This window comes from Lissotriton vulgaris, chromosome 1_2 (genome assembly GCF_964263255.1).
Source record: "Lissotriton vulgaris chromosome 1_2, aLisVul1.2, whole genome shotgun sequence".
Taxonomy (NCBI): Eukaryota; Metazoa; Chordata; class Amphibia; order Caudata; family Salamandridae; genus Lissotriton; species Lissotriton vulgaris.
This window is the reverse complement of record NC_141686.1, coordinates 329,960,418-329,973,236: the sequence shown is the minus strand read 5'-3', so window position 1 is coordinate 329,973,236 and position 12,819 is coordinate 329,960,418. Positions and strand designations below refer to the sequence as shown.

The 12,819-nt window shown below is 43.8% G+C and overlaps 1 protein-coding gene across 1 annotated transcript in view; it reads left to right on the top strand.

Moving 5' to 3' along the window:
* LOC147736660 (glutathione S-transferase P 1-like) overlaps positions 1-12,176 on the top strand; it is a 63,025-nt gene extending 50,849 nt beyond the window's left edge. Inside the window, exon 4 of the mRNA XM_086953801.1 lies at positions 11,820-12,176. Within this exon, the coding sequence (XP_086809927.1) occupies positions 11,820-12,008 (189 nt within the window). The 3' untranslated portion in view covers positions 12,009-12,176. The remainder of the gene's footprint in view (positions 1-11,819) is intronic.
* The last annotated feature ends 643 nt before the right edge of the window (positions 12,177-12,819 follow it).

Below are 12,819 nucleotides of genomic sequence, written 5' to 3'. Positions count from 1 at the left end.
CCCACGCCTGTCCTCCTACAGTGTCTCCAGAGTCAGTGACCTAGACCATCCCAATGGCCAACACTCCTACAGTGTCTCCAGAGTCAGTGACCTACACCATCCCCACTGCCCGTCCATCTACAGTGCCTCCGGACTCAGTTACCTACACCATCCCCACGCCTGTCGCATATTAACCCCTTTTATCCCAATGAAAGCAAACCTATGCCTCATTATACTGTCTTCCTCCACTGCACACACTCTTGTAGTCATCAGTAAGTATCAGTGCTTTATTTGAGCCTGTGGTTTTTGTGCTCGGCACCAGCACTTAATTGTGAACCCCAGCACTTCAGACAGTCAGCCACATGGTGGCACTGTTTGTCTAATTTAGAAATAAGTACAACAGTTGTTTATTAATTAATTATACAGTGGTGGATTCCTCCTCCTGATGCTGTGTGTAATTGTCCCCTCAGTGTTGGGTTACTCCTCCTGATGTAGTGAGTAATTGTGCACCCTCATTGCTGGATTCCTCCTCCTAGTGCTGTGTGAATTACTCCCTCACTGGTGCCATGTGTAATTGTCTCTACTGTGCTGGATACCACACCCTGGTTCTGTGTGTAATTGTCTCTTCTGTGTTGGATACATCACCCTGGTTCAGTGTGTAACTGTCCCATCTGTGCTGTATTCCTTAACCTGGTTCTGTGTGCAATTGTCCCATCTGTGCTGGATTTCTCCCCCTGGTGCCATGTGTAATTGTCTCTACTGTGCTGGATACCTCACCCTGGTTCTGTGTGTAATTGTCCCTTCTGTGCTGTATTCCTCAACCTGGTTATGTGTGTAATTATCCCATCTGTGCTGGATTCCTCACCCTGGTTCTGTGCGTAATTGTCTCTACTGTGCTGGATACCTCACCCTGGTTCTGTGTGTAATTGTCCCTTCTGTGCTGTATTCCTCAACCTGGTTCTGTGTGTAATTGTCCCTTCTGTGCTGTATTCCTCAACCTGGTTCTGTGTGTAATTATCCCATCTGTACTGGATTCCTCACCCTTGTTCTGTGTGTAATTGTCTCTACTGTGCTGGATACCTCACCCTGGTTCTGTGTGTAATTGTCCCTTCTGTGCTGTATTCCTCAACCTGGTTCTGTGTGTAATTGTCCCATCTGTGCTGGATTTCTCCCCCTGGTGCCATGTGTAATTGCCTCTACTGTGCTGGAAACCTCACCCTGGTTCTGTGTGTAATTGTCCCTTCTGTGCTGGATTCCTCAACCTGGTTCTGTGTGTAATTATCCCATCTGTGCTGGATTCCTCACCCTGGTTCTGTGTGTAATTGTCTCTACTGTGCTGGATTCCTCGCCCTGGTTCTGTGTGTAATTGTCTCTACTGTGCTGGATTTCTCACCCTGGTTCTGTGTGTAATTGTCTCTACTGTGCTGGATACCTCACCCTGGTTCTGTGTGTAATTGTCCCATCTGTGCTGGATTTCTCCCCCTGGTGCCATGTGTAAATATCTCTACTGTGCTGGATACCTCACCCTGGTTCTGTGTGTAATTGTCCCTTCTGTGCTGTATTCCTCAACCTGGTTCTGTGTGTAATTATCCCATATGTGCTGGATTCCTCACCCTGGTGCCATGTGTAATTGTCTCTACTGTGCTGGATTCCTCACCCTGGTTCTGTGTGTAATTGTCTCTACTGTGCTGGATACCTCACCCTGGTTCTGGGTGTAATTGTCCCTTCTGTGCTGTATTCCTCACCCTGGTTCTGTGTGTAATTGTCCCATCTGTGCTGGATTTCTCCCCCTGGTGCCATGTGTAATTGTCTCTACTGTGCTGGATACCTCACCCTGGTTCTGTGTGTAATTGTCCCTTCTGTGCTGGATTCCTCAACCTGGTTCTGTGTGTAATTGTCCCATCTGTGCTGGATTCCTCACTCTGGTTCTGTGTGTAATTATCCCATCTGTGCTGAATTCCTCACCCTGGTTCTGTGTGTAATTGTCCTCCCAGTGTTTGGTTCCTACTCGTGTGCTGTGTGTAAAGGTCCTCTCAGTGCTGGATTCCTCCTCCGGGTGCTATGTGTAATTGTGCCCTGTATACTGGATTCCTCCTCTTTTGCTATGTGTTATTGTGCCCTCTGTGCTGGAGTCCTCCTCCTTATGCTGTGTGTAATCCTCTCAGTGCTGGATTCCTCTTCCGAGTGCTGTGTGTAATTACTCCCTCCTCTGCTGTATTCCTCCTCCTGGTGGCATGTGTAATTTTGCCCTCTGTGCTGGCTTCCTCTTCCTGGGGTTGTGTGTAAATGTCCCCTCAGTGCTGAATTCCTCCTCTAGTGCTATGTGTATTAGTCCCCTCTGTGCTGGATTCCCCCTTCTGGTGTTGTGTGCAATTATCTGCTCGGTGTTGGAATCCTCCCTCTACAGCTGTGTATAATTGTGCCCCCTGTGCTGGATTCCTCCTCCTAATGCTATGTGTAATTGTGCTCTCTGTGTGGATTTCTCCTCCTGGTGCTGTGTGTAAGTGTCTCCTCGCTGCCAAATTCCTTCCCCTGGTGCTATGTGTAATTTTGCCCTCTGTGCTGGACTCCTCTTCCTGGGGCTGTGTGTAATTGTCCCCTCAATGCTGGATGTGTCCTCCTGGTAAAGGAATTAACCCTTTTAGGGTCACTCGGGTCACTAATGACCACCTCTGAGCCATTCCGTACCAAATGAAGAGTCGGTCAGATGGCAAAGAATATAAACCAATAACTTTTATTCATATGCACTCAGAGTGGAGCCTCATATGTACAGTCGCTAGGAGTGCTACAGAGGGAACTAAAATCAACAAGCATAGGGAAACATTATATACTTTTCATACCCAGGCAAAGGCATGTCCACAGTGGAATATTCCTGGCAGCTGCAGCTAAACAGCAAACTACAGAAAAACAGTTTCAGCACTCATCTCTTACAAAAGGGAACATGCATCGAAGGTTGTTCCATCCGGAGCCACCCACCAGACAAGGGGGAGAGGGCCTCTATCAAGTGAGAAAGGTACGTGCTAATAAGAACATTGTATTCATTACTGAAACAAACTCCAAAGGGGGGCATTTCTTCGAATTAAACTAGATAATTTTCGAATAACCTAAAATGTCACCCGCAAAGAAAATGGCGCAGCAAATTCTAACTTACATAGGGCAGTGCGTAAGCATAAACATTTTTATTCTAACAGACCCTCCTTTTAGCATGAGCTAAAACATTTTCCAACAGCAACAAGAGAGAAGAAAACCATAAACATTAATAAGAAATCTCAATAATAAACTGTTATGAGCACTCCATATTCTCAACATCAGGAAGTAAAACAGTAAGGAGGGAAGAATTCTCAAAAATTTCTTCATCAATATTCATCAGATCCTCATTATCCTTTTGAATCATTATAGCGGCAGTAGTATCATGAATTGATATCTTCTTTTTTAAGTGTGAGGATTGTGGTACAATGAGAGCTAAAAAAAAGGGAGAACACAGCAAAGCACCAATACCAATCACTTTTTGGAGAATCCAGCCCCATCTGCCAAATAGAGACCAACTCCAATTCTCACTTTCCATTCCTTTGACATTTTCAAAGATCTCTAATATGTGTTTGGTGATATTCTTTTCCATATTCTTGATCTCAACTACACACTGATCGCATACTACCGTGCATACACCACCACTCTTAGCTAGAATAAAATCAATTGCATATCTGGTTTGTTCCGAATAAATTCGCATACACTGCAATTGAGTGGTGATGTCGCGTGAAGCTGCCACGGTAGTATTAGATAACATTTGCAGCTTCCATCCAAAATATCCTCTGGCTTTCTCACCGCTGAATGTATCCAAAAGTGATCCCATTGCTATAATCATTGACCTCTATATCGGTCACTCCCTCACAGAATTCTTTCGTCAGAGTCCTTTTATTCCAACCTATGTTAGGCTTGGCGTATTTACAAGGTACACCCAAAGGCAATACCATTTCAAGAGCTACATCATCTGTACCATTGTGAACATTATAATACATCCCATTAGACAAAAAGAAAAACCCTGGATGTGTATAAATCGGTCCCTCATAATCCAGTGCTGCACACCTGGAATTCATTCCGAAGGTACTTGGGTCCTCAACATTTACCAAGGGAATCGTATTTTTGTACATAACTATTCCCGAGCAACTTATATACAATGAAGTGTCAATACTATTCACAATAAAGCAACAAGCAGGGTAATAACCAGCTTCTTGGGCAACTATCAGTTTCTTGAAATGCCAGCCCACCAATTATCGCAACATGTATTGTTATCACAACCTGGATAAACCATCCCCAGTGGCTTTCTCTAATATATAGACTTGGCCCCGTATAACTAAAACCAAATACTCCTTTGGCTGCTCTTCGTCAGCGAATTTTCCACCAAAGGGATGCATAATCAATTGCAAAAAGGCCGAAAAGCTAAAAGAAAAATACAAGTTCCCAGTGTCCGTCAGAGCCTCACTGGTACAGGCTCCAATTGTCCATCAATAAGTTGGCGCTTTTGAGCACCGGCAGTGGAGCTTGCTCAGTCCTAAGTTCTTTTAATGTATCCCACGTCAATTCAGATGGTATAGCTTCAAGGTATACTTCTGTTCTCTATAGCTAATTGTTTAAACAACAAGAACAAGTAAGCTACAAATTCTTAATTAATTTTTGTTAATTCTGTTGGTACTGTAATTCAGTACTAGCTATCTTACGCAGTCCATCCCTAATCTTTCTTCTCCTTAGACTCAGTATCCCTCAGTTGAGGGTGCAAATTGTACCTGCTAGCCTCAGGCCCCGTGTGAACAACAAACAAAAGCTCATGGATAGCTTGTATTTCTGGGGGAAAAGCCTCATTCAAAATATCCTTGTTCTCCTTATCGTCTGCATCCAGACCAACTGGGCATCACTGAAAGGAACAAACCTGTGCACCCGCTCACACTCGAATTCGCCCACGCCCTCCTTGACCCACTGGTCGTATGGCAACAGCAAAGGAATCCTCCGACAGTGGGTGGCAGGCACCCAATGTTCTCAACCTGCAATATTTGCAGCCATCTGTGTCACTAACAAAACCTGCTCAGGACCCTTGCAGTGTGGCTCCAAACGTTTCTCCCTCTGTAAACTCCTGATAAGTGCAAAATCCCCAGGCTGAATATTTCGGCCGGATCCCTCTGGTGTAGAAGGTAGGGACTGCCGCACCTGTTGGTGAATAAAACGTAAACTTTCTGTTAACTGGACAAGGTAATCAAGCAACACAGGAAATTCAATATCTGAATACCTACAAGGACATGGTATGCCCCAGACATTCTCCAGGTGTCCGAATAGGACCTCATAGAGTGATAGTCTTGTTCTAGAATGAGCTGTGGTTCTTGTTAACAGGAAAGCTAACGGTAGAGCATCTGGCCATTTCAACCCTGTTTGTTCCTGAATTTTTGCCAATTTCATTTTGAGAGTACCGTTGTACTTCTCAACCAAACGTTCAAAAATAAATGTCATCACTTTCCCATAAAAATGATTTCCGTTGTCACTCCAGATAATTCAGGACAAGCCAAAACGAGGAAAGAACTCTTTAAGGAGCACCTTTGCAGTCGTAATGGCTGTATTATCTTTAGTGGGATAAGCCTCAACCCATTTACTGAGTGCACATACAACCAACAAAACGTACTTAAGATTACTGCATCTCTCTAATTTGATGTTGTCCATTTGAAGGACTTCAAAAGGAAAAGTATGTGGTGCAAAATTACCAGGTGGTGTAGGGATACCTTCCCAGGATTATGCATAGGCTTTCCTGTTTTCAGTTTCTATTTTTGGTCAATTCTGGTTTTTTTTTCCAGTGTTTTCATACCTTAGAAAAATCATGGTTAACAGCGGTTACACATTTTCAAGCCATTAAAAACAACAGAAACAGTGTTTTTCCGGAGTTTATGGAATGTTTTGCTTTTAATTATTGCTTGCTTTCTTCACCGATAGTGCATGTGTTTAGACAGCGTGTTTGCAGGGTAATATTTCTTTAGTGAGTCTTTGGTCATGCACGCTTGCTCTGTCCTTCCTATGTGAACATTTATCTGTGAAAAGGCCCTTTCAATAATTGGCATTAGAAATATATTTTTTCATATCACTATCAATACGTGACCAAAGATCATCACATTTCTTGACTTTGGAAACATTACTAAGAGAGAATTCTGTAAACGATCACCACATGGATAATATAGCATTCACAGCCTCTAGGACTGAGAACCACCGGCTACATGACACATTTAGGATGACTCTCTCTTTGATGGCAAACAAAGCACAACATGAGAAGTATTTGCATTTTAGTTCCTTTGCATTTGCAAAACAGTGCACCAGAATGGACTACAAAGTCAATAGCATTCTTCATTAACTCTGAAGATTGTAAAGATGCTTTCAGCATCCCATCTAGCAAGTGACAAGGATCTTTTACGGGGAAGCACTTCGGCTCAGGTATCTATTTTGACAGACCATCATACAACTTTTTCATATAAGAAGCTGAATTACTGCAAATGCAAACAATATCATTTCAATCTTTATTGAACTTGGTAGGCACTTTTTGCAGCAGCATTCCAAGTGACACTGCGTTCCTTGTTTACCAAAGATCAGGTGTCATGTTTAAACCACTATCTCAGATGCTTAGTGACAACACTCTTCTCACAAATACCTGTCACTGTGCCTTGCATTGAATGTTTAGAGCCTTGGATGTTTGGCAATTCACCTACAATCAATACTGACTCGCTATAAAAGGGGGCAATGTATGAAAGCATTATACCCATTCTCTGTGGGTAAATGTGATGGTACATATTGGGAAAGATTCTTATGAAATCAGCCATTTTACTGATCAGTGAAATCAAGTGTAGCAAAAATATCAAATATGATTTGGAAATTTCCTGATTCTCTACAGTTTATAAAATATTTAATAAGATCTAAAACATGCTTCTAAACGCTGCATCTTTAGACCAAACACCACAAAGCTGAAAACAGCAGTAGGAAGAAGAAACAATAATTTAGTGACATCCCTAAATAATAAAACTCAAGCAGAATGTTAGCCCACTCTTCCGTGCTGCTGCCTGGTATAACACAATTATGCCTCATACAGACCATACACTAAATCACCAAATACGCAGCCGCCTTAGAAATTATGTAACTATGCCATACAGGGGCTAACAATTTACAGATGCCTTTCACACTGATATGTGCTGGACTATGTGCCATAAAAACCACTGGAAGGACATGCGCATCCAGCAACATCCATTTCTGCTCTCCAGATTTATCAATCCAACACCCTTCCTCATTCATCTGTGCTGTACTCTCCTGCAATTTTGCCAATTCCTCCATTGTGGCTTCACTTTGAATCTCCATTACACTCTCAAGGGTATTCTCAAACATGACAACTTCAGGAACCCACCTAGCTGGACCTGCAACAAACATGCGTTTCATCTTACTTCCGGCTGTTTCCTTAGCTGTCTGACCTGCAAAGGCATTTCCTCTACCCACATCATCAGTAACCCTTTTATGGGTGCAGCACTTAATTATTGCCAATTTCTTGGGAAACAATAAAGCAGACAATAGCCTCAATATAAGGTGCCCATGCTGAATCTTGGTACTGCAGGAGGTAAGAAACCCTCTCTCAGCCGAAAGTCACCCAAAATTATGCGCAACCCTAAATGCATACTGGCTGTCAGAATAAATATTGACAAAATACCCTTCACTCAACTCACAAGCTCGAATTAGGGCAGCAAGCTCAGCAGCTTGAGCCGACTGATAAGGGACCTGTGATGTCTCTACCACTGTTCGCAATGTAGTGATAGTATAAGCTGCAGTGGTGATGCCATCTGGTAATTTGAAACAAGAGCCATCAAAATATAGTTCCCCTTGAGAATCAGATAAGGGAACATCCGTCAGATCTACCCATCCTTTTGTATCTTCTTCCATCCAAAGATACAATCACAAGTTAGTCATGTTGTTTCTTCTTGCTTTCTCACTCTTCGCACAATTCGCACTGTTTCTCGTTTTTTTTTCTCCTTTGGCACTTAAGTTGATTATGTCCGCTCTTGTCGTCTCCCGGCTGGACTACGCAAATGCCCTGTATAATGGCATTCCAGCGTATAGTCTACGGAAACTTCAGTTGGTTCAAAACCAGGCAGCCCGACTTATTCATGGCCTTTCTCGTTCGCATTACTGCACTCCTATTCTTAAGGCACTCCATTGGTTGCCTGTTAAAGAGAGGGCCTTGTTTAAGTTGGGTTGCATGGTTTTTCACTCACGGCGGGGCTCGGCTCCCGCCTTCATTTCTTCCATGATCAGGGAGTATATCCCCACCCGAGAGCTTCACTCTTCTTCCCAGTCTTTGTTGGTGGTCCCTCGATTTAAGCGCAAGAAGTGGGGTGGGGCGAACTTTTCTACGTTGGCACCCACCTTTTGGAACTCTTTACCGGACCACCTAAGACTGGCAACACATTATCTTCCTTTTCGGAAAGACCTCAAAACCTTTCTTTTTAAACAGGCCTTTCCTTTGTGATATGCTCTCACTACTCCCTAGGTCCACCAGTCCTTGGTACCGTGGTCACTCTCCCCCATCGGTACCCTGCCCTCCATAGCGCCAAGAAACCGCTGGTGAATGCTGCGCTTAATAAATATTTTAAATTCAAATTCAAATTCAAATTCATGTTTGTCAACTGTATCATTCTCAGAAGGGAGGAGTAGTATCGCAGCTGGATTCAGAGTGGCACATCTCTTGATCATAATGTGTTTAGCAAACAATGTCAATTCATAGCCAGTAAGATATGCTCTCGTGAGGTGCTGTGTCTTCGTCTTATTAAAAAATGTATCCACAGCATGGGGTGCTATAACTGTGAGGTCAGTATCAAGTACGAGTCCAGCCAACTGTCTGAATGAAGTGGCCACAGCCGTGATCGCTCTCAGACAACTCAGGAGAGCTCTTGCGACAGGGTCATGCACAGCAAAAAAATAAGCACAGTGTCTGTATTTATCCCCAAATTTCTGTGGTAAGACAGAGAGTGTGCCAACAGCCATTTCATAAACAAAGAGCACAAACGGTTTGTTATAAGCACCGGAGCCGAACAAAGCGCAGTGTTTAATTGCTCAAAAGACTGCTGACAATCCGGCATCCAAGGCAAAGGATCATGCACTGCATTCATTGTTAATGCAAGCAAATGTTTGATTAGTAGCGAGTAGTTTGGGATCCACTGGCGACAGTAGGAAGTAATACCTATAAAAGCCGGTACATCTTTTTGAATTTGTGGAATGGGCATTTTAACAATAGTACTAATACACTCAAGGGTCAACCCCCTACCCTCCTACGACAGTAGGTGACCTAAATAGGTCACATCCTGTCGACAATACTGAAATTTAGAAAGAGAAACCTTATGTCCATGTTGAGCCAAATGCAACAACAATTTTACAGTACTGTCTTTACAATCTTGTTCTCTATCAGAAGCTATTAGTAGATCGACATACAGCACTAATACACTACCTGAAGGAAGCTATAATGAATCCAACTGACTTTTTAATGCTTGACTATAAATACTAGGACTCTCTGTATAGCCTGGAGGAGTGCGACAGGAGCGAAAGCTTCTGGTGACCAGTGTAAACCCAAACATATACCTACTGTCTGAATAACTAGGAATATTAAAAAATGCATATTTTAGATCAATAACAGAAAATGACTTAGCAATAGAGGGAATCATCGTTAAAAGCGTATTCATATCAGGAACTACCAGAAACTGCGGAACTACAATTTTATTAACCTCACGCAAGTCAATCACAAAACGGTAAACATCGTCAGGGGTGTCAGAAAAACCCGAGGGTGTCCTCTTAAGGACCAGAAGATTAGGACAATTACAAATGTTGGCAGACATTACTTTAACTACTCCCTTTCATATCAAATCCTGAATAATCAGGCCAGTTGTATCTTATACTGAGAAATGCAGGGTAAAATAGCATTATCTTTAACTTGAAAAGGAACTGGTGGTATATGCAACAAACTAACATCTGTAACACCTTTGGCCCACAGTGTGGGTGGTATGTCAGCAAATACAGCTGGGAGTGTTGTGTGTCGGTTAGATGCCGTATATAGATTCCCTGATTTATGCAATTATAGAGACATCATTCGCATTACCCATATTTAGGCATAGATATCCTACCCTTATTTAGGCATTATGCATGCTAACCAAATACAGGCATGGCCACCTACATCCGTTCATCTACGTCACAACGAGTTCTTGGAAAACCACACTCTTAAGCCTTTAGGACTTTCCCTTGCTTGGATATTGATTTCTCCAATAACTCATTTATTATGCATGAACATCTATGCCTTAGGGGTTCATTCATGACATTCTTCTGCCTGACTTTTACGTCAATACTGGCATTCCTAAACACCTTCAAGGTATAAATATACCTTCACTTACCATGACAAACCACGGTTCGGCTGCCTAACTGCACGAAGCGGCTCGTCACGGCAAGTTCAGAAGAAAGTCAAGTCCCCGCCTGACACACTGACCAGACGCTGTCATCCTCCTTGCAAAGAATCCAGCTCCAGTTTTTATGACTCCCCTTGCGGGTTGTTAGAGATCGAGACTCAGAAAGAGATTCCAACCTCACTCATTCTAAGGTATGGAGCAGACTAGAACCTAGATGGACTTTTGGCAAATCTTGGCAACTATAGCTAAACTAGACTATAGAAAAAGAGCACCTACTTCTTAGCTAATACTATACTTAGGTTAGGTACACTGGAGTAGAGCTAGCTAGAAGCATCAGATGAGCATTCACATTTTAGCCTGTGTTATTGTATGTATTTTTATGAATATCTGTCATAGCTACAAACCATGCTATTGCAGTAATTTTTTATCTTACTGCTAACGCTGTACACATTATACTTCGCATTCTGTCTTATGACTGTTCCGATTCTAAGGGAAACAAAGTTGTCATGTTTATGCGGTTGTCAGAAACTAATCCCTTCTTGTTTATTCAAGACATTTCTAGTGACCTCTGAGTTAGCTGGCACACACAAGTAATTAAGTTTAATGTACTTGATAGAGACATACTGACCTCAGTCCTATATCAAAAGTATAGTGTATATTATTCCAATGAGCAGAGCCTATCAGGGATATAGGAACTACACTTCAGGAGGGAAGTATCCTGAGACAAACACTGTTTAGTACTCACATCTGGAGTGGACCCATAGTAATATAAACACCTGCAGGGGAACAACAGATAGTAGCCTGCAATTTCTTTGACAGATCCAACCCCAACAAATTTTCACCACAATTAGATGTTAACAAGAACGGAGATTCCACAGTGAAAGGACCAAAAGTTAATGCAAGGGGTCATGAAATGGGGCTTACAACTGGTATACATGAAAAACCTACAGAAACATTATTGTGGCAAGACCGAGCTTCCCCCGGGACCATATGTCAAGAAACAGAACTCTTTGCTGCACCTGTATCCAACAAAAATCCCTTAGTCGAACCTTGCAAATCCAACCCATTTAGAGTCACCCAGGACCATCTCTCAGCCTTCTGTACCAAATAAAGAGTCGGTCCAACAGTAGAGAATACAAACCAATAACTGTTATTTAAAGGAACTCAGAGTGGACCCCCATATGTACAGTCGCTAGGAGTGCTACAGAGAGGACTGAAGTCCTCTTGATTCCTCCTCTTGTGTTGTGTGTATTTTTCCCCTCAGTGCAGGATTGCTCCTTCATTTCTGGGTGTAATTGAGCTCTTGGCACTAGATTCCAGATCCTCATGCTCAGTGTACCTGACTACTCCTCTCACAACAGTGTCTGCTCTTCCTTCCTCCCTTAGATGTCCATCGCTGATTACACCCTCTTGAACCTCCTCCTGGAGCATCTGCACCTCAACCAGTGCTGCCTGCAATCCTTTCCGCTCCTAGAAGCCTACGTGCGGCGTCTCTGCGCCCGCCCACAAATCGCAGCCTATCAGAGAACGGAGGAGTACAAGAAGCGTCCAGTTGATGTTAACATCGATGACTGATAGGCCCATGAGGTGGAGCCAGGTGCAGCCATCCAATCCCCTGCCTCCGATCAAAAAGCACACCTGATGGGCCAATCAGGAGTGGCACATTTGAAGTTGCCACTTTACCAGCATGCAGCACACACTATTCTGTGTTGTCACCATATTAAACATGTTATTAAAGATGGATTGTGCTGTTTCTTTTAGTGATACAGTGGGTGTCTCCTGGGTGTAATGGTGTTCAGGTCCTGTGGCTTTTACCTGGCTGTGATGGTGTGCAGGTCCTGTGGCTCTCCTGGGTGAAATGGTGTGCAGGTCCTGTGGCTCTCCTGGGTGCAGTCCTGTGGCTCTCTTTGGTGTGATGGTGCGCAGGTCCTGTGGCTCTCTTGGGTGTGATGGTGCACACGTCCAGTGGCTCTCCTAGGTGTGATGGTGAGTAGGTCCTGTGGCTCTCTTGGGTGTGATGGTGCTCGGGTCTTGTGGCTCTCCTAGGTGTGATGGTGTGCAGGTCCTGTGACTCTCCTGACTGAAATTGTGTGCAGGTCCTGTGGCTCTCCTGGGTGCACGTCCTGTGGCTCTGCTGGGTGTGAAGGTGCGCAGAGCCTGTGGCTCTCCAGGGTGTGATGGTGTGCAGGTCCTGTGGCTCTCCCGGGTGTGATGGTGCTCAGGTCCTGTGGCTCTGGTGCATAGGTCTTGCAGCTCTCCGGGGTGTGATGGTGCATAGGTCCTGCTGCTCTCCTGGGTGTGATGGTGGATAGGTCCTGCGGCTCTCCTGGGTGTGATGGCCCTAGGTCCTATGTCTCTCCTGGGTGCAGGTCCTGTGGCTCTCATG